Below are 27,900 nucleotides of genomic sequence, written 5' to 3'. Positions count from 1 at the left end.
TCCCTCCTGCAGCTCAGAACAGCGCAGGGTGAATCCAACAGCCTCTCATTTCTACTATGTTTCTCCCTGAGCTACTAGAGCTTGAATACACCTGATATTCTGCCTTCGTTTCAACTGAACTCGTGAGTAAGGCGCACTGCCTGATATCTGTCAAAAGTGAATGGCATGTTATTACCTGAAGAGCCTAAATTAACCATCTTCCAGTACTGAAAGGCTTATGAAGAATTGCATTTTTTTCAGCACCTTTGGTACTTCATTGTTGCCTGATTTTTTAAGAGCATGAGTTGTTCTGGTTATCAAGGGTACTTTCACCGGAATATTTCTTCATGAGATACCACAAAAGAGAGTCTAGGAAAACAAAGAAACTTGTGATGTGGAGCTAACAGTTCTGGTTTCAGCTAGTGAAAACTTGCAGAGTCAGTGAGAAGGCAAAAAAAATTGCCAAGGACAATGTCGGTAACGCCTAGTAATTTGTCACACAATGGGACGAGCTTCTTCACTGAAAATCATAGTGCTATGGATAAGCCTAGTGAGCAGAGAACTTTGAATGTCTTTCTATTCTGCTTGACTTTTATCATTGCATTCACAGCACTCCTGGGCAGCATTTATTCACTAGTTTCCCTGCTGAAAACGCAAAACAAAACCACGGTTTCAATGATTGTGACCTCTTTGTCAATAGACGATTTGATCAGCATCGTGCCAGTGATTATCTTCATGCTCACCCAGTGGTCAACTGATGTCCTCCCCCAGCCTCTGTGCACCACCTCAGCGCTTATATATTTATTCCAGGGCATTTCTAGCAACCTGAAAGGGTCTCTTATAATTTCTTACAACTTCTACACCATCAACAAAACTGAGACAATGAGCTGCAGCACTTCCAAGCAACGAGTGAGCATGGTATGGGCCATCCTTACCATTTGGATTGTCAGTTTGCTGATCTGCATTTTGCCTCTCTGTGGTTGGGGCAAGTACATCCCCACCTCCTGGGGCTGCTTCACTGACTGTGCCAGTTCCTACATCTTGTTTTTATTTATTGTCTACTCGCTGTGCTTTTGCCTTCTCACAGTGCTGTCTGTTCCTCTAACTTACCAGCTGTTGTGCTCAGATGAGCAACAGCTATTCCACATTGATTACCAGGAAATCTCTCGAGGCTACACCACCCCTGGGACGCCTGCAGGCTGCAGCACTGCTACCCCATCGCTGTCACCGGTGGACTCTGCCGATAAAACCCTGAAGCACTTCCAGAGCACATGTCCAAGCTCGGAGGCAGTTTTTAGGAAAGGGGTGGCTGAGAGCAGTGCACTTGAGCCCCGCTGCATGGACAGCGTACAGAGCAGGAGCTTCACGGTGGGCTTTGCCCAGAAACGGTTCTCTCTGATTCTTGCACTGACAAAAGTCATTCTCTGGCTTCCAATGATGGTAAATTCTCAGATTGCTTTACTTTCTAATGTCTCCTTACATTTAAATGGGATGTGAGTTGGTGTGCCATGTATTGAAACAGATGAACAGTAGCCATTGCAATTGTTCCTTATAATGTAGTTTGTGCCAGCAAAAGTCCTTTTAAGCAGCTCTGTGGCACTACATGAATTTAACTGGTTTTCAGCTGGTTTGGCAGGGCCTGATTCATCAGTATGTTACTCTATCATCACATTTGTATCACCTGAATACAGGGATGAATAAGGTTCACCCTTTTGTATTGCCAGCTGACAGGCATTTGTTCAGCATTGTGAGCTCTGTGAATCGTACTAAGCTAGCTCTCCTGCCCCTCCTCACGGCTGTGAGTCACGTCCTTTGCCGGACTGGTTAAAAAATAGGAGTTTGTTAGAAAAATGAGGGTTGATTATATCTGTGTAATCTCTGTAGCATTGGGGGGAGGGGGTGCTGTCCGTGTGCATGCACTAGGATATCTGTGAAGAGGTGCATTTGCGTGCAGTTAGAAAGGAGTCTGCTGAGCACACAGAACATGGGTCTGGGGTGGTGTTAGCCCCCGCCCCGGGATGTGTATGGATACAGCACTTGAGCTTCTCTCCCAGGAGGGAGCATTACAGAGCACTTGCCATGCAGCCCGGGGTGCTACGAAGTTCTCTGCCCTGTTCCCCATCAGGAGCTGGGGCTCCTCAGTACCGTGCAGGAGGGACTGAGCTAGCAGTCTCTTCTAAGTTGCTTGGTTTGTGAGTTGTTGTAATAGTGCTCAAGCATCTATATTTAGCTTAAGCAAGGGTTTTTCTGAGAAATGGAGAATGAGGAGGAGAGCCTCTGTCGCTGTGTTTTCTCCACTCTCTGTAAGAAACAAAATTGTCAGGCTCAGCAAACATTAATGACAACCTATGTCTTTTAGTTGTGTCATATTCATAGTGAGATGTTTTGTTTATTCCTGGAAGTGTCTCATGTGCCAGAAGCGATTTACTTTTCAAAATGCTCTGCCTTTCAGATACAAATGGTTGTCCAGCACATCACTGGTTTTCAAAGCCTTTCGTTTGAGACACTTAGCTTCCTGCTGACTTTGCTGGCTGCCACAGTCACCCCAGTATTTGTCCTGTCAGAACACTGGATCCACCTGCCCTGTGGCTGCATCATTAATTGCAGGAGGAATTCATATACAGTGTCTTCAGAAGAACTCAAAAGTAAGTACAGAAGGGTGACACGCAGCTGGAATGTATCTTGGAATACAGAGGATAGGATGTTAGTGTTAGTAACAGTACTTTGTACTCCTTGAAATCATTTCCCTGACTTATATAGACACTATTCAGAACAATATATGAGACTCACAACATTGATGTGAGAGGGCTGGAGGGAAACAGTGGATGCTGAGGCACAGAAGCTTGGCTGATTTTCCCAGGTCACTGTCAGATCCTTTAGCAGAAGCTGATGGACTCTGAATTCTAGTTTTTCTCTCCTGTCCTACCGTGGTAAAGTTGTACCCACCAAAATCTGGCTTCTACTAAACAAATACATGGAACATGCTAAACATGTTTTATGTCATGGGGGGGGGGGGGGAAACCTGCTAATCATGAGCAAATTATAAGGAGAGGAGCTATTGTTTGTACACCTGCGCTGTAGCTACTAAGCAGAAATCACAGCGACACCAATAAGCAAATAGCGACGGACGTGATTTATGGGAGGGGTCTGTGTCTCCGTGTGTTCATGCTGCTTGTTGAAATCTGAGGAACTCCTACGCAGTTTCTGCCTAAAAATATTTCCCTTCATTTTTATGAAGTTTATCCTGGTGTAACAGAGGATGCCAGACCTTCACTGGTCACCTTCTTGGAATCTTCTAAAGCCCTCTTTTTCCTCCATGGAAAACCAGCTGGAGGAATCCTTGCACACTCCAATTGCTACAGCCTCTCTCCTGCAGTGACAAGACTTTTGTTCTTTTCATAAAAAAACTTGATCATGTGGTAGTAGTCAGAGAAACAGAAGACAAAGAAATACAGCTGCCACTGCATGAACTTATCTCTAGTGAAAATCACCTTTAGGCTTCTGTGAACATGAATAACATTGTCATATTTGTGGTGAAAAGACTGCATAATGCTTTCCTGTAGCTCTCCTGGCCACAGTTACTTATGAAATACCTCAATCACCAGTGCTCATGTATCTGCACAGGGGAACTGCATTTTGAATCACAAATGAAAATAAGTTTCTGGTATTCTTCTGAGAGAAGCCTTTGTTATTAAAATGTTTTATTGAAGCTTACTATACCTATTAATATAAGTTCGGTATCTTTATTAGTGATTAATTTACATTCACAACACACAAATGTATGCATATATGTTTGTACAATTTTATTTTCTGGGACAACCAAAAATGTACGGACTTAAAAAAATTCAGCTGTTCAACGGTAGGTAATTGCGGAAAGCTTGAAGCATAGAAATCTGCTACAGGATATTAAATGCATCTGTATCTGTCAGATCTCTGTTAGCATATAATAAATACGTTCTGGTAAAAATATCAGTACGGAAGCCTACAAGGAGGGAAAACAGACCAATAGCTAATTTTTTTAAATTTATGATCATAATTATTATCAGGAGTAACTTTAACAGAAATATAATTTCCTATTTATAATACTGCAATTATATTTGTGTATAAAAATGATAGATTTATGCATTAATCTTTCAGAAGTGAAAGCAGCAGTGCTAGAGTTCAATACAGTTGTCCCTTGAGGCCTGGTCCAAAGGGAATTGAAAGTGTTGGCAAGTTTTACTGAGAAAGCTAGAATTAGAGTAGGATAGAACAGTTCAGTTGGAAGGGACCTACAAGGGTCCTCTGGTCCAAGGGCAGAAGTTAAAAGCTAAATACTTCTAAGGCTCTGGGTATTGTTTCCCATTTTCTGGAGTGAAAGTCCTCTGACATCCTCAGTGGATGACTTCCTGACATTCGCTGTGTGTTTCGGGAGCAAGAAAGCTCCTGAATCCTAGAGAAAAGCTGTTCCCACTCAGGGCTTTCTCTTGCCGCGAACACGCCCTCCAAGCGCAGAGCGGCTTGTGCTGCGACTGGAGCCCTTTTAGCCGCTTTCCCAGAGGGTGTGACTGCAGTTCATCGAGAAGGCAGTTGACTTCAGATGTATTTAATAATGCTGTTTGGAGAGATAAATGTACAACAGGTGGAAAAGTAGCAATTGTAAAATTATTTTAAATCTGTGACTTTTAGATACCTGTACTAAAGACCATTCTTCAATTTTAATGCAATGACTGCTAAGGACTGAATTTCACCCAGAATTATATATGCTCTAGTGAGCGCACAAACTCTTGAGTAGGAATAGAGGTTGTATAAAGGTATCCTCATATCTTCTATTTTCAAATTTAGCATGAAAGGTTTGCTGGGAAGATGATTTTATTCGTTAAATGAAAGTTACTACATAATGTAGGATGAAAAGGGGAGGATGAAGAATCTCAGGGGATTGGTGTTAGAAAGGAGGAAGAATGACAAGGTATAAGTAATGATTGAGAATTTTTATTTAATTGTTCAATTACTGTGTAAGATTAGATGGAGCACTGGATTTAGAATGGAGAATATACAAAAATATCATTGTAAATACTTGATTTTTTAAAAAAAAACTGTAGAATTCTGGTTTTGTTGCTTGACTATTGATTTTGAAGGTTTGTTACAGATTCTCAGAAATGTTTTACCATTTTGTATGATTTTTCACCTTTAGGAATCTAACTGAAACAGGCTGTGAAAAAAAGGGAGTATTACAAAATGTAAATGTTTTCTTTTTCTGTGTATCCCATAAAACATCACGTATTGTGTGTTTTTGAAAATGGCAGCTAATCTCCCAGTTTCTGGGAATCCTTTGGCTTTGGAATGTGTAAGTTCTGAATGCATTACGAAGGTGATATAGTAACATGTCTGAGAAGTCTCTCAGCAACTCATTGCTTTTATGAATAGAAAATGACTGCTAGAAAAACGGTTAGTTTATTCCGTGTTTAGAATGTCCTTTTCATTGTGTAATCTCATTCTTCTTCTTGGGTTTGACCCATTTTAATATGACATTTCTTCCCTTTCTACTTAGCCAAACGCCGGGGTTTCGAATTCAACCTGTCCTTCCAGCAAGGTTATGGAATCTACAGGATATCCCAGGAAACCCACCCCGACGGCGGCGGCGGCGGCAGCTCCGCGGCCCAGCCCGACCCGGCGAGCGAGAGCTGCGCGGGCGCCGGCGGCGGGCAGGAGCCCTTCAGCACCGCGGGGCCGGCGGACAGCGCCCCGGGGCGCGGCGGCGGCGGCGGCAGCGGGAGCGGGCAGGCGCCGTTCAGCACCACGGGGCCGGCGGACAGCGCCCGGGGGCGCGGCGGCGGGAGCGGGAGCGGCAGCGGCAGCGGGAGCGGGAGCGGGAGCGGGAGCGGCGCGGAGCGGAGCCAGCAGCCGGAGCTCACAGACTGGGAATGGTGCCGGAGCAAATCCGAGAGGACCCCTCGGCAGGTAAGACATGAATCTGCCCTCCCTTTTTTTCTGGTCAGAAGAATTACCTTACAAAAAAAAAAAAAAAAAAAAAAAAAAAAAAAAAAAAAAAAAGAGTAACTGTACATGGAAATTCCGATTGGTAGTGTCATTACTTTTGGTAAAAATAATACTTAGCATTGAACATTTTAGTAACCACATGCCTATTTGCAGACTCTGATCCTGACATAGTGCTTCGTTTGTCTTCTCAATCATGGCTGTATTATTATTAGTAATACTAGTATTATTTTCTGTGCACCTGCATGATCCATATGCGGTAAGAATTCAGTATGAATTATGTTAATTCATCTTCATGAATAGGAATTTCCTCTCCAAAATATTACATTTTCAAAATGTAATTTCTAAGCATCTGGGGACTTTTTTAGCCATGCCTACATTTTGGTAAGGGAAAAAAAAAAAAAAAAAAAAAAAAAGAACTGCAAAACCAAACATCAGCGGTAAGTCCACAGAGAAATTCAGATTTCAATCTGGGCACAAAGATTCCTATTAGATTCAAGCAGAAAGATTCCAAATATTGTATTGTCCATCCCTTTCCTTTAGAATGTGAAGAGTTATTGGGAAGAAGAAATTCTGATAAATGTATTAGTTTTCAGGAGCTCGGAGAGCAAGGTGAAGGTGGAGTCCTAATATGTTAGTGCATCAGTTGAAAGACTTACGAAAGATGTCTGTAACCTCAGTGTGTGCAGTGCTTCACACAGAGGTTCTGCTGCTGCTCTCGCTTTTGCTGTGCACTGCACTGAATCCCACAGAGCTTTCACAGCTGGGGAGAAGGGGGAGCAAAAACCATGGGCTTTGAGGACATACCATCTAAAATTCATAGAGAGCGCTCCAATCTTGCTATGTGACCCTTTTACCTAAAGGGTTGTCCTGTTGAATGTGCCACCACTGCCACAGAAGTTGGGGCTTGCTTTCAGTTATCAGATTGCAGGACCGCGGTCTGTTCCAAGGCAGAGTCCTCATTTCCCTAGTCCTTGCCGTGCTGATAGTGCCATATCGAGAACAGCAAGGTCACGGATTCCCTCAGCTTGGAGGTGTTTTGGTTCTGCTGTGACAAGCCTTGCTGTTAGCGCCATGCTGGGAGGGTCTCCACTGCCTTCTGACTAGAGGGGGGGTTAACACTAAAGAAGAGCTGTGAGAGAGAATTGCCCCAAACTGCCATTGGTAGAATGGCAGACTGAAATTGGACCCAGCGAAGGAGAGCTATTATCTCATGTAAGAATATGGGCTTAAGGGACTGCTTTACTTTTTTTTTCTATAATCAGTGTTTGTTTAACGGGCAAAAAGTCACAACAACTGCTGCAGGTTGAATGCTTTTAGTGAAAGAAGGGAAGGATTGTTAGCCATTCCTTGCCAGCTGTTAAGTGGACAATGAGTATGAGGATATTCTGTCTCCTAAAAATTCATGATTATGAACCAAAGGCTGAATGCTGGCTTGAGGCACTGGGTGAGCCTGCAGTGTGATATCTGTAGTGGAGATGGAAATGAGCAACTGCTCATCCCTGTGGATCTTACAGGCTGCTTTCTTCACATACTGGACTCTAAAAAGCATTTCAGAATGGCCTAAGGAGTGAAAAAGAGGTAATACTGCTCATTCTGTGCACACCTTTCCTGTGCTATGGCATTTATGCACCAGTACGTAATTTTGGTCTGCGTAGTGTATATAGTGCTCTTCTGGCACCATAGATATATACCCATTTTCAAGATAAACCAGGGCAGTTCTGTGTACATACATGTACAGTTTTCATGTTTTACATGTGATGCAGTCACGGGTTCATATTGCTGCTGTAAACTGACTGAGACAACTTAAAATGTCAGTTCTGCCTGCTTACCTTTGGAGGTTTCTCCCAGTGGAATCCAAAAGGAACCAGTATCGACTTTTGATTTATTATGCATGAGCAACCAGTAGACACATGCAAAAGGACTAAACCAAAGAACATTGAAGTATTTTTTGAAAGATTTTATTACTATTTGAGTAATAAATAGTAATGCCATTTGAGGTTGAGTTTTCATTTTATTTGATTAAATTTCAGGAGCTTTTGTCATATGTGGCAAAATTACTGCTTTTCTTCTTCTGTGTTTGCACAACGAGAAGTTTATATTTGCCATAGGAAAAGCATAGCCAGTTTTTCTCTAGGATGGTGACATTGAGAGAAGACAAGAGTGTGTATCTCTCTTCTGAGAAATGAACAAAAACTTAGTTGAAAACTTAAATGCTCAGAGAATGATTTTATATTTGGGAAAAGCTGTTTCCTGCGTGGCATGGAAGCAGCTACTCTCCCACTGTCCTTCAGTGGTCACAAAAACTGAAGTATCAGTTGCCTGTTAAAGTGGTTTGAGTGTCTCCACTGAAATAAGGAGAAGTCTCTGTAAATCTGAGAAACATGTTTCCAGGTGATGTAGTTGCATGTTTATGCTCTATTCAAGGACGATGGACGATGGTTAATAATTTTTCTGGAAGGCTTAGTTTTTCCCAAGCTATCCTGCTGATGTCTGGAAGGGGGAACTTGCATTAGGGAAGTTGATTTTTAAGATCCAAATTGAAGGAAAGGACTTGACCTTGCCTGGATTATGAGAACCCTGTCTTCTGGAGCGTGTGCTGATTGGGCTAGGTGTCATGATTTTGTAGCATTTCCTGCAGAACCACAGCTTCTGTTAATCTTTCCAACATGTCACTTCAGTGAACTCCACAGTCAGTACAGTCTCTCCATCTTTCTTTGAATTCTGAAACCTGCTGATACCTAGAAGCTCAGTCCTTCCACCCACTGCAACCTTGAGGTGATGCAGGAGGCAGGAATTTGGGGCACAGTGAAGTCAGAAGCCAAGGCTGGTCTGCCTGGCTGAGTGTTAACTAAACTCTGAGGGTTTGAGTGTGCACTGTGGAATTCAGTCGACATTGAGCATTACAGTTGGTGGGAGTGGGGTGAGAGCCTGGGTGAAGTCCACAAGAGAAGAGCTGCAGAAGGCTTGAGGTTGGAAACGAGCTCTGGAAGTCATCTAGTACAACCTCCTACTCCAAGCAGAACTGACTTCAAAATGAGATCAACTTGCTCTCAGTTTTGGCACATACATAGGTATGATGCATAAATGCATTTCATATCTAAATAAGGGAATCTCCTCTCCCTCTGATAAACACAAGTTTATCATTTGAGTCAAAGTAGGAATTAGTTTGATATTTCAAATTTGACCGATCATCCCTTTCTTGAAAAAGCAAACGTTCACTCTGTTGCAGTGTGCAGGGATGATCTACTGTGTTTGTGGGCAAAGGTAAATGATGACTCAACCTGGTTTTAATCTACTAGTTCTTGCTAACCCCTTGTGTGCCATGTATAGTTTTGTTAATAAAGTCAGTATATCACTAGGTGCACCGTTAACTGTGCCTCTCCTTGCAGTAGTTTCCAGATGGTGTTTAAAAAAATATAAAAAATACCTTTTCCCATCTCCTGTGGCTGCCATTTCAAATTGTTAGACCTGTGACTTCCATTACAGCAGGTACGAGCATCTCTTTGTGAAGCAGCTGGCAAGGACTGCACGTGGATGGCTTTATTTGCCCTGGGGCTTTATATGTCACTTTTGGACATACTTCACTACTTGCACTACAAGGAATCCCAATTCATCCTTTTGTGACATTTTCCAAGTTATAACCCGGTGTGCAGTTGCCAGGCATCAAGGCTCCTATGGTCTAAAAGTTCAAGGCTTCATAGTTACAGATCTCACTGTTTCTGACATTCAGCGTGAGTTTCCAGTGCTTCACAGTGCTGACATTTGCTTTGCTTCTGAAAAAGGGCAGAATATGTAACTCCAGCAAGTGTTGTAAAAATAACTTTAATGTACTTCTCAGATGTATGTTGGATGAAAGATCAATTTGGACCAAACATTAAATAAGTTGAAAGTCATCCCTTTTATTTATCCTGTCTGGAAGACCCTAAAAATCTAAAAAAAGTCGCTTTGCCTTCATCACTCCATTTCTCAGCTTTGTTAAGAAAGGAGGCTTTCCCTAGCATTCACTGGCCAGGTACTTCTGCTTAGTTTGTCAGTTAAGCTATTAGGGAGAAGGTATCAAACCTTACAAAGAAATGCATGATTATCCTAATAGGATAGAAGCTCTTCATCTTAGTACTTGCAGACTATAAATGTTTGATCACAGAAATAAATATAGATATTCTTATTAGAGTACTTCCAGGTTTCCTTTCAATAAGCAGAACTTGTAATAACTTACAGTAGGAGGAAGAATAGCAATTACAGATGGATTTTCAGCTTAGCTGTTAGGTGATGTGGTAAATGTGTCCTTACATGCTGAATTTCCACATGGCAAAGGGCATCGGTGCTCGGCATGAGGACTTGAGAGAAACATAATCTCAGTCCCTCTGCACGTACTTGTTGAAAAATGGATAGTGAGTTGTCTTACAGACAATCAGAATGCATTTTTCTCACATTAAAATTCTCTTATCATTTCTGTTGTACTACCTGGTTTGAAGGTTTTGGAAATTAAGAGCTCCCACAATAACCCTGAGAGCAGCCGGGTAGGGGTGCTCCAGTTCTCTGATGCTGTTATTGGGGTTCCCCACCAGTTGTTGTGCCTCTGTGTTCCTTTATGTTCACAGAGAGGATCTTTGAGTCACACAACCAAACAATTTGCAGTTCTGCAGCAAAATGGAGAGCACTGCAGTAGTCGAATCTAGAAAATTCCATTCTGATTGAAGTTGCAGTTGGGAGAACTACAGTCTGCTTCAACCAGCTATTGAAGAAATCATTGTGAGAGTTGCTGCTGCTGAACGAGGAATACAGCGTGCGCTGCTGTGGCTGACGGGTGTCCCACTTGGGATCAAACCTGATTTGCCAAGGGCAATAAACCAGAACGTTTTGGTCACTACCAAAAAGGTGCAAGAGTCTCACCCTGATCTCCAAACAGCAGCTAGCCGGGCACACGGATTTTTATAAAAGACAAGTATTTCTTACCAGCAGGACAAGTCAACCCTTTCCAGTACAACCCTAGTGCCTCCCCCAGTGCATCAGCACTGGGTTTACCGTGGAGCTGAAGCGCCAAGTGACTGCCTCAGTCTTTGCCTGGTGCTGGCCACAGCACTTTCCTGTACTGCACAGCTCAGCAGAAGTGAGCTGGGTGACACCAGCTTTCCAAGGGCCTGTCCTCATGCCTTTTTATTAATCCTTCTCACAGCCACTTTGCAGATTGAACAGGAGAGGAGAGAGGAAGGGGAGATGAGATGTAGCGAGCAAATAAAAACAGGCTTGAAAGAATAATTGCCCAACATTTCTCTGTGACAGCTCAGGAGGCAAAATAAGTGATGTACTGGAGAGCAGTCCAACCTGAGCGTGCTGTGGTCCAGGAGCAAACCCAGCGCACATCCTGCTCAGGGTACCTGTGGCAGCTTTAGCCAGTTTTATCCTTTGCAAGGTCACCCACTACTTCAGCCCTTCAAATGGCGCCAGGCACCTGAGGGCCAGCCTGGCTTGAGGAAGCTGTTGGCACGAGTGGAAGTGGAAGGGAAAGCGGGTTGTGTGGAATGGGCTGGTCACCGTTTCAGGGAAGGGATGGGTGTGAGGGGCAAGGGGAGGCAAGGAGGGCTTCTCCCACAGACGAGAGCACATCCATGCTCGCGATTTGTTTGAAGGACTTGTCTGAAACACACAGACATGTCCCTCTATGTTATTTAAAAAAAACATGAAATCATTAAGAGGTAAACTGTTATCTTGAAATAAATTCTGCTTTCTCTGTAGACCCCGTTGTTTAGTGTTGCTTATGTAAGGAAGGGTAATTAGGATGTGTATTTCTGCCACAGGTCACCTTACAGCCATGCTGAATTCCAGAGTTCATAGCAATGAGAGATTTTTACTGGCACTGATTTATAAAATTAACATTGTTTAAAGAAATTTGTGTGTGTATGTTGATTTATATTAAGCTGGTTAGTTATGCTATTTTTTTAGGTATCTGTAGTGATCTGGAGGTAGAAATACATGAATCTGGTAACATCAAAATGGTGATGCTACTCAGGAGATGCAGCTGCGCTCCGGGCAGTGCGCTTGGTCTGCACGTTGCTTCCGAGAGGGCAGCAGGGATTGCACCAGCTCCCCATTGCCTTGCAGGTTGTGTTACCAGAGAACTGGTGACGAGATCTTGCAGCTGTTAGTTTTGTGCTTCTGTTTACTGAGAACTGGGGTAAAAACAGAGAAAAACAGGATGGGAAAGTTCGGTCACATGCGTGAATATAGTTTAGCATGAGAGGGCTTTGTCTGCTCTGACAAAACGCACTCTCTAAAGCCACTGAAATAATGCTGGTTGAATGCAATTCAATTCGAGAAAGATTCATCTTCTTTTCCTAGCCTTCTTTTTTCAGGAGTGTCCAATTTACTAGAAACCATAGTTTATTTATTTTTTTATCATTCACTATTTTTTTCCAGTTCCTCACCCAGTCTTATGCTATTAGCCAGTTCTAGTGACAGTACAGCAGCTGCTCTTCAAGCTTTTAGCAGACCACAAAAAAAATTTACTGCAAGAGCAGAGTATGAAGCATTTTTTTTTTTTCATTTCCAGAAACATCCATACGCGCAGACTGTGTTTTCCTTTCTACTTACCAACAAAACCTCTAATTGTTTTGCAATACATCTGTTATAAGCTCTGCCTGTACTGGCAGTACTTTCAAATTCTCCACAGTTTTTTGCAGGCTGCCATTAAAAAGACTTGACCTAATCTCATGGAAATTAGTTGGTCTCTTGCCTGATCGTAGACACTGCTGTTGTCAGTGAGAGCTGATCCTAGTTCTGGTCTTAAAAAATATGGGTTACATTAGGAGTTGATGTAGTGGGTTGAATTCCACAGGCAGCTCCTCTACCCCTGCGGCTTTGTGCTGCTGACGCTGTACTGCTTTCTTCTGAAACCCAGATGTAATACAGACACTGTGAGCTACTGAAACTGGAGGTCTAGGCCCATGGAACTGCGGAGCCTCTAATACTTTCCCTCTGCCAGGGGGAAGACGATGTGTGAAGCAGCAGGCACCCTGCAGTGCCCAGTTCTCATCTGTGGCTCCACGCTGGGAGCGCTGGAGAAGGGACCCCGGGCTGGACTGGAGATGGGAATCTGCCAGTACTCGGCCAGTACCGAATCCTCTTGAGAATCTGGAGGGAAAGTGGAATCTAGCTCTGTCCTGCATGTCATCTGGGTAAAGTCTACAGAGCTTGCCACGAGTCAAGTTGAGGCAAACCCCACATTTAGCCCAGCGGTACTACGAGCTGCTGCTGGCCATGATCTCCAGTCACAGCACAGTTACAACATCCAGCAGAACTAAAGTTTGATACGGCTCCGAATGGCTGCAGATCCTTTGCCTGCCAGTTTCCTGGTTAGAGATGGTTTTGTCCTCACTTTCTGGAAGGAGCCCAACCCCAGTGCCACAAAAAGCCAGTAGCGATGCGACGTTGGCTTGTTCCTTTTTTTATCATATGGGCTGGCAGTTGGTTGGGTGGAGTAGGAAGAAATGCCTGATCAGATGAGGCTGAGCTTTGGCAGACTTTGGGAGATTCCCTGCCAGTTCTTCAGTGCTGGAGCTGAAGGGCAGCGGGGTGGGGCGGGGGGGGCTGGTACAGCCCTGCTGTGCTACAGGGGAGAGGACACATACAAGAGGAGGTGCTGGGAAGGAAAGGGAAGATACAGCTGCTCTCTTAGGCCCTTAGACTCCTTTTATAAATGCTTTTATGCATATTATATCATGGTCTTAAAGAAATGCGACCATTTCATTGGTTTGTGTTTGGCCTTTCTTCTAGTTTTCTTTTATTTTCATAGCCAGAGCCTGGCACGTTGCTCCACCGTAGAAGTACTGCAACGTGGCAGTCCATTTGTTTCAGCAGCACAAAACTTGGCTGCGGCTGAAGGGGGACATCACAACCTGCTTCCCTGTGACTGAGAAGCAGGTGGAAGCAGCAACATGGCATGATAAGTGTAAAGCACATTAATGAGGGCATAGATTTCTTTAATACTCGTTTACATATTATAAGACTTTGGATTGACATACCTTCTGGCATGGCAGTATATGAAGAGGTGAAAACTGTCACCTATTCCATCCCTCCCCCTAAGCTCCTTCCTACTGTGTCATATCCACTTTTTTCTTTCTTTCTTTAGCACTTTCGAGTAAATTTTCTCAGTCCTTTCACCTAAAAGCTGTGCTTTTGCCTCTGTTTCAACTCAGGGAAGATGAGCACAAAAATAAAGCTTCCATAAATCTTGTCTTGCTGCAAAGCTAGCACGTGGCAGTGGCTGTGCTGATGAAATGAAGGCAGAGGTGGGAATACTGAGTGCAGTGCTGTGTACTAAATCACAGCATTTACAGGCAAAATATCCTCTTGGGCTGCATTCTGAGGGTAGGGACATAGTTGTGTTTTTCCCATTAACACTAATGGAAGTCAAGAGGCTGAACCACACACCATGCCCTGGCAATGTGCCCCCCAACAAAGCCATCTGGTACGCTTCCTCCCCTCTCTGCTTCTACAGCAGGAGGTGTTCCAAGGGTTAAACGGTTATAGTCGTGATGTCGATGGTCATATTTGCTATTCTCTCAGTTACAAAGAAATGTTACATTTCCTATTTTGGTACCCTCCAAACTTACCGTGTATGTTGGGCAGATTGGCCCAGTGCACATACCACTTCTTAATGGTAAAAAAACAAAACAAAATAAACCCTCTGTGAAAAAGGACTTGCTGAAACCTTACCCAATGTGGTGTGGTGAGCTCCATCTCACTTGAAGGCGGTTTGCACTGCTCGGCAAGGGTAAGGGTCCAGTGGGAGGCTTTGCATCTCTGATACAAAATTAACGGAGTAGGTAATTAGGCCTGCTGCTCTCCTCTCAGAGCCAGGTCAGGCCGGGCTGGCAGTAGTGCTGGTGCCCTGGTGTGACCGAACCTCTCAGCTGCACTGTGGTCCCGGGGAGCCTCTTCACACACTGTACGAGGGGTGAGGGTGCAGCCTGAGCTGCTGACCGCAGCGCAGCGAGCAGAGGTGCGGTATTGGAATAGTGTTAAAAAGTGCAGCTCTCCCCAGTAAACTAACCTCTAACCTCAGGTAATAAACTGGGCTTGGCTTTGGAAGTTGGAAGGTCAGAAGCAGGTGTGGATGGGTTAACTTTAGCAACTCCAACTTTAGCAAAATGGGGCACAAATGCAACCACATTTTACTAAAGTTTGTAAATAGCAAGGTTAGTCAGCAGTGGGTCTGGTGCAAAGCACCCCAGGTCCAAACATCCCAGCTCTTAGTCATGGTAAATATTCCGTTATATTTAGTGGGACTTTGTCACAGGCTGCATAAAGCTTTCATTTGAAAAACTGCTGGTATTTCTTATGTCCGATGCCAGCAAGGACTCCGGTACTTCAGGGGAAGATAACTCGTAGCAGGACTGAATATTTTTCAGTGCTCTCTGCTGCGAGGAGGGCTAGTGCCTGCCAGCTGGCCTGGGCTGTTCGCTTGCCTGAAGTGATTCAGGGAAACAGGGATTAAGAAGTCTCTCCTTACATTACTTTTTTTTTCACACTCTGAGCAACAAGTGTTACTTGCAGAAGGCTGCCCATTTTAACTTGTATTGTGAAAGCAGTATTTTTTATTCTGTTATTTTCAGACCTTAAATAAGCAGTGAGAAAAGTATCAGTTACTTTGATTTAGCTTTTTGAAGAATAGGAGGCCAGACAATATATGTGATGCCTTTGATTTCCTGTTGAAGCTGTGTGCTGCCTGGAAGATGGCACTACCTTGGAGTGATAGTAATGATGCCGTAGCTAGTTGTCTCCTCATCGTCTGTTCTGCGAGTAAAGAGTTACTCTGTCAATGTGATTTCTCTAGAATAAAAGTGGCACGAAAAGAGAAGAAGGCAGCTGGTTTTATTTAATACCTATATAGGCTAGCTATAATTGAGAGAGAGAGAAAAAATGGTACGTGTCTTTTCTAACTCTTGCTTAGCTGCATTTTTGAAAGATACCTTTAACGTCTCATAAAATGCCAGTGTATCTCCCTTTCCTAAAGAGATTGAGTGTAAATATGTCATGTATTTTTTTTTGCCTTTACTTATGTGCCTTCAGGCAACAGAAATCTCCCAGGCTTGAAATATCTTATACGCTTTCTGATTATTTTTTTTTCTTTAACTTGATACCTCATCTATGACTTGCCTCAAGCAAACTCTTTCAAGAGACTCTGTATAGAACCTATTTATGTCTCCTGCAAAGAGAAAGAGGGGGAGGCTGTGTAAATTATTTCACTTAGGAGGAGTCAGCACTGTATCTCTGTATGTGTGCAGGTTGAAGTTTTTTTAGCAGGATCTTTCTCACTCCAGGAAAGCTGTAAACATTCCAGTGAACACCAGGCGCAGCATAGAAGCTGAGTTACAAATGGACTTGGAGATTACATTTGCCTTCCACTGGCCTATACAACTGTACCCACGCTCACCTGCTGGGATGTTCATCTGGTCTCTTCCTGCAGCGGTGTTCCCTTGCTTGGAAAAATCAATGTAGCATTTCCTCACCATCTTCTGACTTTGCTCCAGGTGGGACAAAGTGGTGCGGTCCTGGCGATGCTTGCTGACTCTCTGCTTGCAGTTAAACTGCAATTAGCACTCTGTTCAATTGTACAAACAGGAGAAATATTGAGTGTAGAAACATTTGCCCGGGAGGGCAAGGCTGAATACAGGCAAGCTCCTATAGCGCTTTGCTTGTGCTGGCACCCCGGTGAGAAGCAGCTAGCTTCCCATGGCTGCTGTTTGTTCTGTCTGGTTCAGATAAATAAGCGACAGCTTTCAGACCTGTTGCTTAAACAGGTTTTTATGAATGCTAGTGTACATGCACACATGGAACTAGAGAAAAGAAATTAAAAACGGAGCTGTTGAGAAGTAATGAGGATAAATAAGCCTTGTGGAACTGCCCAATGCCACTGTATGACAGAGTCTTATGGGAATCAATCCTGCAAAGAGCTGCCACTGATTGGTATCAGTGTTCCTTTTCTGAGAGAACAGACAATGCTACAAACAAAATCAATATTACACTGACCAAGGGATCCTTGTACACTGGCCCTAATGCCACTTAGTGGAATAGGAGTTACAAAAGCAGTGCAATTGAGACACCTTCCAATAAAGCCATTACATTCTAGGCTGATATGTTCTCCATTTTTTAAAGGCTTCTGCTGTTCTTCAACATATTTTTCTTCATTATATTTTCCTAGTAAGCAAAAAGACCACTTCAGTTTAACTTTATAATACCTGCAGCCCAGCACAAAGCCTGTTAGTATGATGCTTGCAAATGAACTCAGAACTTTTTCCCGGGTCTGGCAATACACACATCAAATAAACTTCACCAAGTATGGTGAAAAGGGTAAGGCCCAGTTTTGCAGCTATTGCAAAAAAGAAAATGAATGTCAGCAGATCATCTCCTGTGCAGAGTGACCGCTTCCTGGTAACAAGGTGATGGGGAGAGCTGGACCAGACATCGCAGGCTCTGATTTCTGTACCCACCACACGCTGCCCAACGGACCTCTTCTCTCTTCTGCCATACTAACCTTCTTCAGAGAGTTCATAATGCAATCAGCCCCGTCAGTCAGGACTGTAAGAAGTCATTTTCAAATATTCAGGGATGGAAAGCTTTGGCAGTTATATATAACTATGTAAAAGCCATGTTCTTTAGAGTGTGATATGTAGATTTCAGAGTTGTACCTTTCTAAAGCAGGAAATTTCCGTTCTGTGGACGCTAACGTTGCTTTAACTGCAGCCCAGCTGACAAAACCCTTATTACTTGAGACTCACTGATACTGTGCAATGGAGGTGCAGGGGTGGGATCTCCTTACAGCGAGGATCGAGGTGGCTGCCTCGGGGCAGTGCTAGCCTCACTGTTCTCCTTTTAGAACCTCGGGTAGCTACTCCTCCTACCTCTCTGTATGAACGTAGGTGTACACGTGGGCTGCAGCCTTAGCCTTCAACTGCATGGTCGCTTGTTGCCCACGTCCACTGTACCACACGAACAAGCCACACAAGACAGAAACACAAGAGCTAGAATTTGTCCAGGCGGCCTTCTGAAGGCAAGAAGTTTGGTGAAAGCCAGACATATCAGCAGATCCCAAGAGGCGAGCCTGTTTCCATACTGAAGAGAGTTGTTTCTTGTAAAATCAGCTCTTCTATCTATGAAGAAGACTATTTAAATGTAATAGATTTGAAACAGCAAGTCTTTACATTAAAATATAGATTGTTTGTAATAATTTTAACACAAGTAGGTGCAGAGCATCAGTGATTACAGACGACAGAGAGATGGAAGCTCATGGCAGATGACGCCCGTGAAGCCCAGCAGCAAGAAGAGCCCTGGACTCAGCTGAAAGGCCTGAAAGCCTGGTGCCTTCTGAGTGTCACCATGCTGCACCCACGCTGCGGCGGGTCACTAATGGTGCCATCTGCATTATTTGGGGAATATTAAAGGACTTTCTGTTAAACTCATTTACTTCAGCCCCGGGCAACTGAGTGCAGAAGTTCTGATAAGCAGATGCAAGTATTCTTACCTTGGATGCCTCTGCTGCACTTTCTTTTGCTAATTTGCTCCAAATAAAGGTCTGCCCACGTCAGGCAGGCCAATGACAAATACTGGTTTTCAGGTCATCTGAGGTGAGCTTGTCTATTCTTGTCATACCCTTTTAGCTCTAAATTTACTGCAGTCAGCCTCTCAAAGGGAAAATCATTGCAGTAATTAATTTTACTGCAGCTAATTTTTATTTTTAGGGAAGTGGAAGACTAAGCCTCTATTTTAAAATTAACAGAAAACACATTGTCTCTGGAAAGAAACATTGGGATCCTTACTGGAAATATTCTAAAAATAGAACTTTTCAGCAAGAGCTGTATTCCACCAAAGTAATTAGGAATGCAAACTCATTACAGCTTTATTTAGATTGCTGATATTTCTCTTTGGGAAGGCAGCATGGCCCAATGGGAGTGGTGTGGGACTGGGACACAGCAAAACCCGGTGTCTGTTCTTGACTCTACCACTGTGCTGATCACAGGCTTGGGAGAGTCACTCTCTGTTCTAGGACCTCACCTCAGAGCTCTCCTACCTTTTCCAGAGATGAGATACATGCCCTAATATGTTCTCCAATTTGCTGTAACGCTAATGTTACACCTATCTTATTATTCCAGAACCTGAGATTCATGACATTTGAAAATTAGGAATTGTGAGGACGAGTCTATAAACTGCCTGGTGCATGAGTCCGTTGCCCAGCCCCAGGCCTGCAGAACCAGTTGAGGTGCTTTAGGGTGTCCCACTTGGCCTCCAGCTGCTGCTTCAGGAGGCTGTAGCTCTTCCATTTGTCCTCTGTTATATTTGAAAGATTTTTGAGGATATCCCAGATCCTCTACGGCGTGTCTGACAGCACTAAACCACCATGTCTGGGCAACTAGTTAACTAGTTCAAGCGCTGCATGGCTGAGTACACAGCCTTCCTGCATAGTCAGGGAGGGTAGCTCCTAGCTTCGGTGCACTGGAGTATCCTCCAAACAAGTTTTCTCCTTCTCCTTGATTGTGTAGGAATTCCAGGCTCTTAGGAATTTTCTTTCTTCCCCCAGTTAACCTTTTTTTTCTCCACTGGCCTTTACCACACTGCAACAGCAATTTCTTGTCTTTAAAATCAAACCGAGCTGTGAGCTACGTGAGCCGCCATTCAGGTCATGGGGCTCTGAACGGTTGATCTTTGATTTCAGTTGCTAACAAGAATTACCTAGCTAAGGATCCGCTTCTGGAACAGCGAGTTTTGTTCTCAGGCGATGAAATATGAATTGATAAATATGTTTGGAGAATGGACCTGTTCATGCTTTCCCAGTTGTGCAGTCATCTGCTCCCTGAATCAAAAAATTACCAGGAAATCCTGGGAAGTGTGTGCTTATCCAGACTGGACGATGGTCTCTGCAGGTGCTAAGCACTGGAGAGCTGCGAGCACTGAGTTTGAATCCACAGGATGAATCCAGTTACACTTAATATAAAATGCAAAAAGTATGTAGAAATGTTTAGTGCTTGAAATATTAGTATGTTAGCCTTCAAGAATTTTCCAGGCTTCCTCTAGCAGAACAAATTCTTGATCACTTGTAAACTAGAGCTTTAAATTATTTTGTATATCACATGTAGATATATCAGAAACAGTATTCAAAGTTAATTGCAGTCATACATTCCTGACTTTTCTATAAGTGCCCAGCTCTGCAAATTGCTGATCAACTCCTGCAGACACTGAAGGGAAGCAGAGGGAATGCCGTGCACCCTCGGGAGGCACTTACCAGCATGCGGAACGAGGCTCTGCTCTGGCAAGTGATGAAATTAAAATTTTTTCGAGTGTACTTGCAGCTTAATACCCCTTTATTAATATTTCATATAAGTCTAACTATTTCATGACAAACCAATCTGAACAGAGTGTTTTGGTTTTTGCCAGTTTGCGAGAAGAAAAACAGTAACAGATTCTGTAAAGGTTACCTTCCCCTTTCCTTCCCTCCCCCCTTCAGAAAAGCCATAGGGCTCAAAACCTTATTTTCTCTACGGGGAAGGCTGTGGAATTTCTAGATTCCATAAATGGCCTTAGTAGAATCATTTAAAAACCATCGGTCAGATGGCTCTTGGTGGGCCCTTTCTCACTGCTTTGAGCGTTTCCAAACAGAAACCTTTCTGCAGGGGCTGTTGCCCAACCACCGTGGGCTCGGTTACGGCCTCTGCAGAGGCTGGGGCCTCCCCTGGGTGACAGCATCCTCCCACAGGTGACAGCATCCTCCCCTGGGTGACAGCATCCTCCCACAGGTGACAGCATCCTCCCATGGGTGACAGCATCCTCCCATGGGTGACAGCATGCTCCCCTGGGCAACAGCATGCTCCCCTGGGTGACAGCATCCTCCCATGGGTGACAGCATGCTCCCATGGGTGACAGCATGCTCCCCTGGGCAACAGCATCTTCCCCTGGGTGACAGCATCCTCCCCTGGTGAATCCAGCTCAAACTCCGCTCAGGCGGCCGGAGGGGGACAGGGGAGCCCTGTCTTAAACCCCAGTGATTGTGAGGAAGGTTTGCCTCATAGCAACAACTACTTTCTGTCTTCCGTGAAATATGGAAGGTGAATAATTTAATTCAAGAATGAAAGGATTTGCTTTATCAATTATGCAGAGATTTCTCTGTGCAGAATGCATCAGCACTCCTTAAGGAACAAGTACATTTGTGATTTATTTCATTGTAGTTTTTTTGTCTTTGCTTGTTAAAAATGCATGTGCTGGTACATGCAGTTCTCCGGTGAAATCCCTGTCCCAGATTCTCACAGACAGAACAGCCTCCAGCCACCTCGGGCAGGAGCTGCGCAGGGGTATGCCCTGTGGCAGGACGTGGTGGAAATAAACCCCCTCCCCAAAAGGTAAAACCAGGTGAGGGAAGGGCCAGTTCCCGCTGGCAGGAGCTCGTGGCAAACATCCCGGCACTAGAGACCCTGCAGCATCCCCGAGTGAGGAAACACACGCGGATATTTATTAAGAAACTTTGAAAATTAGCAACTTGCTGTTTCTGTGATGCAAACCTGCAGAAAACAGTCCTCCAGAGGGATCGCTGAGATTTAGTGCTGGACTGCAGCTTGTATGAGACCCAGCAGATATTCTTGTGGTATTCAGTTAAAGCTAGCCTCAGCATAAAGACAGCAATTTTGGCTTACAGGGTGTTTTGACTGGGGAACGCTGTGATTTTTTAAATTGAAACATTTGGGCATTTCCAAATGGAAACCTTTCAATCCTACCAGAAATTAAGAAATTAATTGTAAAAGGGGAAATATTTCATATACATATGTGTGTGTGCAATGAATAAATAAATAGTTGTATGTATCTCTGCATGTGTGCGTGCAGAGAAGAGGTATCTATAAGTGGATGTAAGAACCAGAAGAGACTTAATTTTAAATCTGCTGTGTTCAGTCAGATAAGTGTCTGATCCTTCCTGCACCTTTCCTAGTTGAGAGCGAGTAGGGTCTCGGAAAGACAAGTCTTCACAGGCTCAGAATCGTTGATAGCAAGGCTTCCTTGTCCTGTGAGGTTGCCATGGATGCCAAACTGGTGTGGGATGCACGGGAGTCAGAAGGAATGCACGTCAGCTGTGGGGTGTCTTTGTGATAGTACTACAGAGCCGGGTATTACTCACTCTGATAAACACAAGACCGGTGTAGAAAAAATTCTGTATTTTATTTAGGAATAATGATAATTATATCTGTGTTTGTAATACGCTGCAAAACTGCTGAGACACAAAAGCTGCAAAATGGCACTTTGGTTGAAAAAATAGGGTTTATTTTATTTCAGAGCTCTTTACCTTTACGCTAGTGCCCGATTCCTGCATGCATTGTCAAGGTAGCATCAAAATGTCTTTCTGAAAATGATCCAAGAAACAAGTGGCTGTAAGTTTTCTGTACCTTCTTACAAACATCTGTGTTTAAGTGCTTTAAAAAGAGAATGCATAGCATAAGTTGTGTGGGAGGAGTTAATATGTTTATTTCTTTTAGAAACCAGGTTTTATTTTAAATACAGGAATACAAAGTATGTGGGCAAAAGAGTGTGGGAAGAGCCCAGTGGGGCAGTACCCTTTCAAAAAGCATTTTGGGCCCAGGCTGTGGGGAGTGAGGTGGCAGATGTTCAGAAACAGCACAGTGGATCTCTTTCTCTTTCCACTGAAGTAAAAATGAATCATAACCCTTCTACAACTGTGGATGCTCTTATTCATGCTAAAATAATGCAGAGATGAGATACAGGAACCTGGATGGATGAGCTGAAGGCCACTGTTAAACGTTACTCAAATTGCTCCTTCTTCCTACTGCTTTAGAATTAAATTGCGTTGTAAGGCTTAAAATCATAAAGCTGAACTGTAGGTAACAATAGGAGTGGAAGATAAAATACTTCTTCACAGGATGTACCAGTATAGTCTGGTTGGCTAATAAGTTCCTATTTATTGCCATGGATGTGTCATAAAAGGCACAAATGGGTATTTAATAATGATATCAAGAACAAGCTACGGGTCACATTCTGTTCTCATCAGTAGAAATTTATACTGAAAGTAGTTTCAGTAATAATCAATTTTACCTGGCTACACATAAAACCAGAAATGCATTCTTCCCTCTTTTGGGCTAACAGTGTTTTTATTCGTAACATTCTTCTGTTGAGCTGCTTACAAGAGGTGCCTGCTGCTGCTGGCTGGCTCATTGTAGACTGGCTGCAAGGAAACGTTAAGTGTGGACTATTCTAATAAAGTGTGTGTGTCCATAAGCTGTAGCTGAGGCACAGTCACTTGGGACTTCACTTTTTATACTAAAGTGTATAATGATAAACCACTTCTTTCTACTCTTTAAAGTCATAAATACCAGGTTTCTAAAATACTGCAAGGAAAAGTCTACAACAGTAAGATAAGCTAACAAACTGAGCATAATTGGCTTATTTATAATTGACTCTAACTTCAAAAGTTAGCAGTAGATAATGGTCATTCTTTCTCTTTCCAGCGATCAGGTGGGGCCTTAGCTATCCCTCTGTGTGCCTTTCAAGGAACTGTATCTCTTCAGGCACCCACGGGAAAAACGCTCTCTTTATCCACATATGAGGTAAGCACTGAAGGGCAAAAAATAACTCCCACGTCAAAGAAAATTGAAGTGTATCGATCTAAAAGTGTTGGTCACGAGCCAAACCCAGAGGAGTCTCCTAATACGTTTGCTGACACAAGCGTTAAAATTCATTTAGAGGTACTTGAAATTTGTGACAATGAAGAGGCCCTGGATACTGTGTCAATCATCAGTAATATCAGCCAGTCCTCCACACAGGTAAGGTCTCCGTCCTTACGATATTCACGGAAAGAAAACAGGTTTGTCTCGTGTGATTTAGGGGAAACTGCCTCCTACTCCCTCTTCATACCATCACACAATCCTGACAGCGATATTAACATATCGATTCCAGACACTGTTGAAGCTCATCGGCAGAATAGTAAAAAGCAGCATATGGAAAGAGGTGGTTATCAGGAAGAAATACAAATGTTGAATAAAGCATACAGAAAACGGGAAGAAGATGGCAACAGCAATTAAAAGGCATTTAATCTAGACATTTAAACTGATTTGACAGACATTGCTCCTCTTGACTCAAGCTACCCTAGCAAATACAATGTCAACTGTTTTTTCCTAACAGATTAATTTTATTTGGATACACCGTTAAATAGATTAAAACTTTTAATGATATATGGATTGGATAACATACTTAGGTGCTTTACAGCTTTGAACAGTGAATTTCAAATTATTTATATATCTATTTACTTAAGGAACACGTGTCCAAAAGGAATCCTAAACAAAGTCTTAAAAACCAGCTTTGGTGGCTTGTTGGCACTGGGCTGTCTGTCTGTGGGAGCCTGTGGAAAGTGAGGGAGCAGCTCCACAGGTGTGAAGATACAATAGTTTTGGCTGACTTGCAAATCTGCTCTTACTGACATGCCAGACTTGAAACATTTATCTGAAAAAATGTAGCTCAAACCTAAGACTAGCTCATTTAGTTGACTAAGTAGAGGATTAAAAGATATGTAAATGGTTTCATTTTCTACTGCTCTATACCAGATTCATATGTAATACATACGTAAGTGGCATTTGTATAGACCTTTGAATATGGGTGTCTGAAATGTAAGCATGCACATTTTGTAAATACGACATTGTGAAACTTATGAGTGTTCTCATGGTTAACATTTTGTTGATCAAATGTGACAAATGGTGGTTAATTTTATGCCAGTTACTCTGAAGAGTCCCCTTTTTTTGCCTCCATGATCTTTTCCCAAGTTAAGAATTTTCCCAACCTTACAGAATATTTGCAACTCAATCCAGATAAAGGCAGCATTTGAAATGTCTGCAGAGCTAAGATGTCAAAATTAATCTGAATAATTCTTCACGTCTGAGTCGTCCCTAAGCAAGGAATAGTTTTACAACATTGTGTGAAGCTGCTATTTCCTCAACCTCAACACAACCACGAGGGCGGGTGTCGTTTGCAGATAGTTGCAGAAGTCCCACCACTGGCTCACAGCAAGAACACTACTGTTTTTTCTGCTATGTATGTTCTGTCAGTAAACCTGTCATCACTCTGCTTTGGATGGATGCCCATGCTTTAGATCCGAGTCAGGAGCTGGGGAATACAACTGATGTGGGACTCGTTAGGAAAGGGGGAAGGAGCTATTCAAGGTGGCCACTTGAACGAGATTGAGCTTAGACACCGACCTCAAGAGAGCAGTCTGGTTATGTAAATCAGGTCCCAGCCTGTATCGCCCTCAGGAGGAGCCTGTCTCTCTACTGATTTATAAGGAACCTAAAGCTAAGTCTAAAGCCAACCTAAAACTGGTGAATTCTCTAATTTGTGTCAAATCCAGACAAGCCAAAGCGGAAACAGTGAATGAAGTTCTCAAGTCTTACATTAAATATGCTACATATGCTTGAAATGCTACTGCATTTTGACTGAGAGGTTTTTTTTTTTTTTGGAGGGCTTGTCTTTCATCTCAGTTAAACAGAAGTAAATACACTCTCAGGACTTTCAGCAGTTTGATTAAAAATCACACTGCTTCTTTAAGGAATAGATTTAATTCCCAGTGGTACGTGTTACGACATAACCATTTAGTGTCTGCAGTCAACCTGTTTTCCACTCAGTGGGAACATGCAAGGGAAAATAAGCACAACCCTGTTCAGGATTCCTTTATGGCTTGTGAACAGGCAGAGCAAAAGGGCCAAATACTGTGTCTGTTTGCACTCCGTGCTTGGTCTGGAGGCCTGAGAACAAGCAGATGGCTTGCCTTCTCCCCTCACCAACATAAATCAGGTTTTGCCGTTGCAATCAGTGGGGTGGGCTAGTGTGACAGTCATGTAGCACTGAAGAAAATCAGGGTCGAAGACTGCAGGTTGCTGCGATGGATCACTCTGCGAGTTGTGCTTTCCGTGTGCTGCCTTTCCAAGGGGAAAACAAGGGCTCTCAGAAGATTGCCCCAAGGCTCTTAATTCCACTAAGACGCTATGTTACATTTCAGATTTAACAAGAAACTACAGTAGAAGGAACAATCGGTGGTAAGTCCATTGAATAAATCTATATCCCTACACAAAGAGCAGAGACACACATTCTGCTGTCTCTGGATATGTTGCTTGTCTTTGTGTTCTGTAGAAGGAACGTGGAAAGTGGCTTTATCGCAACAGACACGCTCGATCCAGATAAAGGCAGCAACGTTGTGATGCAGGATGCAGTCCATCACAACTTTAGTTTGGTCAGGTGTTGTGTCCTCCCTGGAAGTGATTTGGACTGTGTTAACAAGGTTACGTGGTGGAGTGTTCATCTCAGATGGATGGATGTACAAAGGGTTAAAGTTTGGAGGCATTAAAATTCTGCAGAGCTCTGACCCAGAGCTTGACCTAATTGTAGAGTGTTGTCTTGCTGCTGTAATAAAACATAGATTTTATTTAATGAATCTGTAAATTTGATCATGTACAAATGTCTGATTATTTTATTTTATTTTTTTTCTCTAAATGACTCACATCATTAAACAATTTCAAGTGTCTGAAAATGCAAGTTGTAATTATTGAATAGATACCAGCTCCTTGCACAACACACCAGAAACCTTGCTGTTTGAGAAAGTTTGCTCCTGGTTTGTTTATTCACGTAAGTGTTAAGGTGTCTTCATTTATCATGTGGACTTAATTTTTAAAACAATTATAAGAAATTTTAAGCAAAAATTTTTTCTGCCTCCTCTGTTGTTTTGCCCCTGTCTGACCTTTTAATGTATTTCAGTGACAGCTTGACATTTGAGGGCAAAGTGTTTCTCAGTGACCATTTGAGGGTGACTTGCAAGAGACCTCAGCTCTGTTCAAACACCGCAGCAACTGACTGAAAAAAATCCCGTGGAAAACGTGACTTGAATCAGCACCCGGGCTTCCCCTGCTCCTAGGACGTGGGTTGTTGAATAATGCAAAGGATAGAAAACAAGAAAATGGGAGATAATTTTTGAGATAATCTTTGGTAAGCAGTGTATCCAGTGGGTCAGAGTTCCCCTTCAGTGGCACTCATGTGCACTGAGAATAACATTACATTTACAGAGATACAAGAAAAAGAAATCTGTAACATGCAGGACCAGGCCCCAGAATCCCAAATGCCTCAAAGGATTGTGCTTCTTGAAATAAAGGACATAGCCAAATGCGGAAATGTAAATTTTCCATACTAATCTTGATAGAAAATATATCTTAAAGAATCATACTATTTCAGAAGACAGTAATTTCATAAAAAATAATAAATGTTACTTATACATTATTTTACCTTTATAGATTTGGGGTTGGTGCATAGATTCTGGAACATGATTTCACTTCCCGGTATGTATCACTATAATGATTTCCAAGATGACTGGTTGAGTGCTGTGTTCCTCTCTCTTAATGAATTTTGCAGATTTAGATGTCTCTGAGCAGAATAAATTCTGCTTTTCTAGACTCAAGCAACAGCTCCTGTAAGAATTACAATACCCATATCTGAATACTCCTGTATGTTGTACACTCTATGTTTTATGAAACAAACTAATTTTAAAGACATTCAGTCCTAGTAGAAGCAACCTTTACTGATAGAGACAGTCCCGTTGGCTGCAGCACTCCTGGTGTGCAGCAGCAAGATTTGCTCACCGGATTGAGAGCTGTAGCGTGGGATCCTCTTCTGTCCTGTCTCCCCCTTCTCAGTGTTTACCTGACGGGTTTGATGTTTCCTCACTAGGAATCTGACTTCAAGGAATCTCACTTCAAAGTCCTGAAAGGAGAACACCATCTTCTGTCCTCCTTGAGAGCACGCTGCTGCACAGAGAGCCTTAGGTACAGATGCATTGCTTCACATCGTGACAGTGTGCTCCTGAAGGGGAGAAAAACTGAATGTGAACAGTGGTTAAAAGCAGTTCGAGAGGCCCAGTAA

The 27,900-nt window shown here is 43.0% G+C and overlaps 1 protein-coding gene across 1 annotated transcript; it reads left to right on the top strand.

Annotated features, from left to right (window-relative positions):
- Positions 1 to 26,521, top strand: GPR149 (G protein-coupled receptor 149). The gene is made up of 5 exons (XM_042797045.1): positions 1 to 1,419; positions 2,432 to 2,624; positions 5,510 to 5,775; positions 5,815 to 5,919; positions 23,457 to 26,521. The coding sequence occupies exons 1-5, from the start codon at positions 451 to 453 to the stop codon at positions 24,027 to 24,029; spliced, it is 2,106 nt and encodes a 701-aa protein (XP_042652979.1). The 5' UTR covers positions 1 to 450; the 3' UTR covers positions 24,030 to 26,521.
- The last annotated feature ends 1,379 nt before the right edge of the window (positions 26,522 to 27,900 follow it).

This window comes from Tyto alba, unplaced genomic scaffold, assembly GCF_018691265.1.
Source record: "Tyto alba isolate M040663 unplaced genomic scaffold, T.alba_DEE_v4.0 Super-Scaffold_10, whole genome shotgun sequence".
Classification (NCBI taxonomy): Eukaryota; Metazoa; Chordata; class Aves; order Strigiformes; family Tytonidae; genus Tyto; species Tyto alba.
Note: the sequence above shows the minus strand (reverse complement) of the source record. Positions and strands in the feature narration are given on the sequence as shown.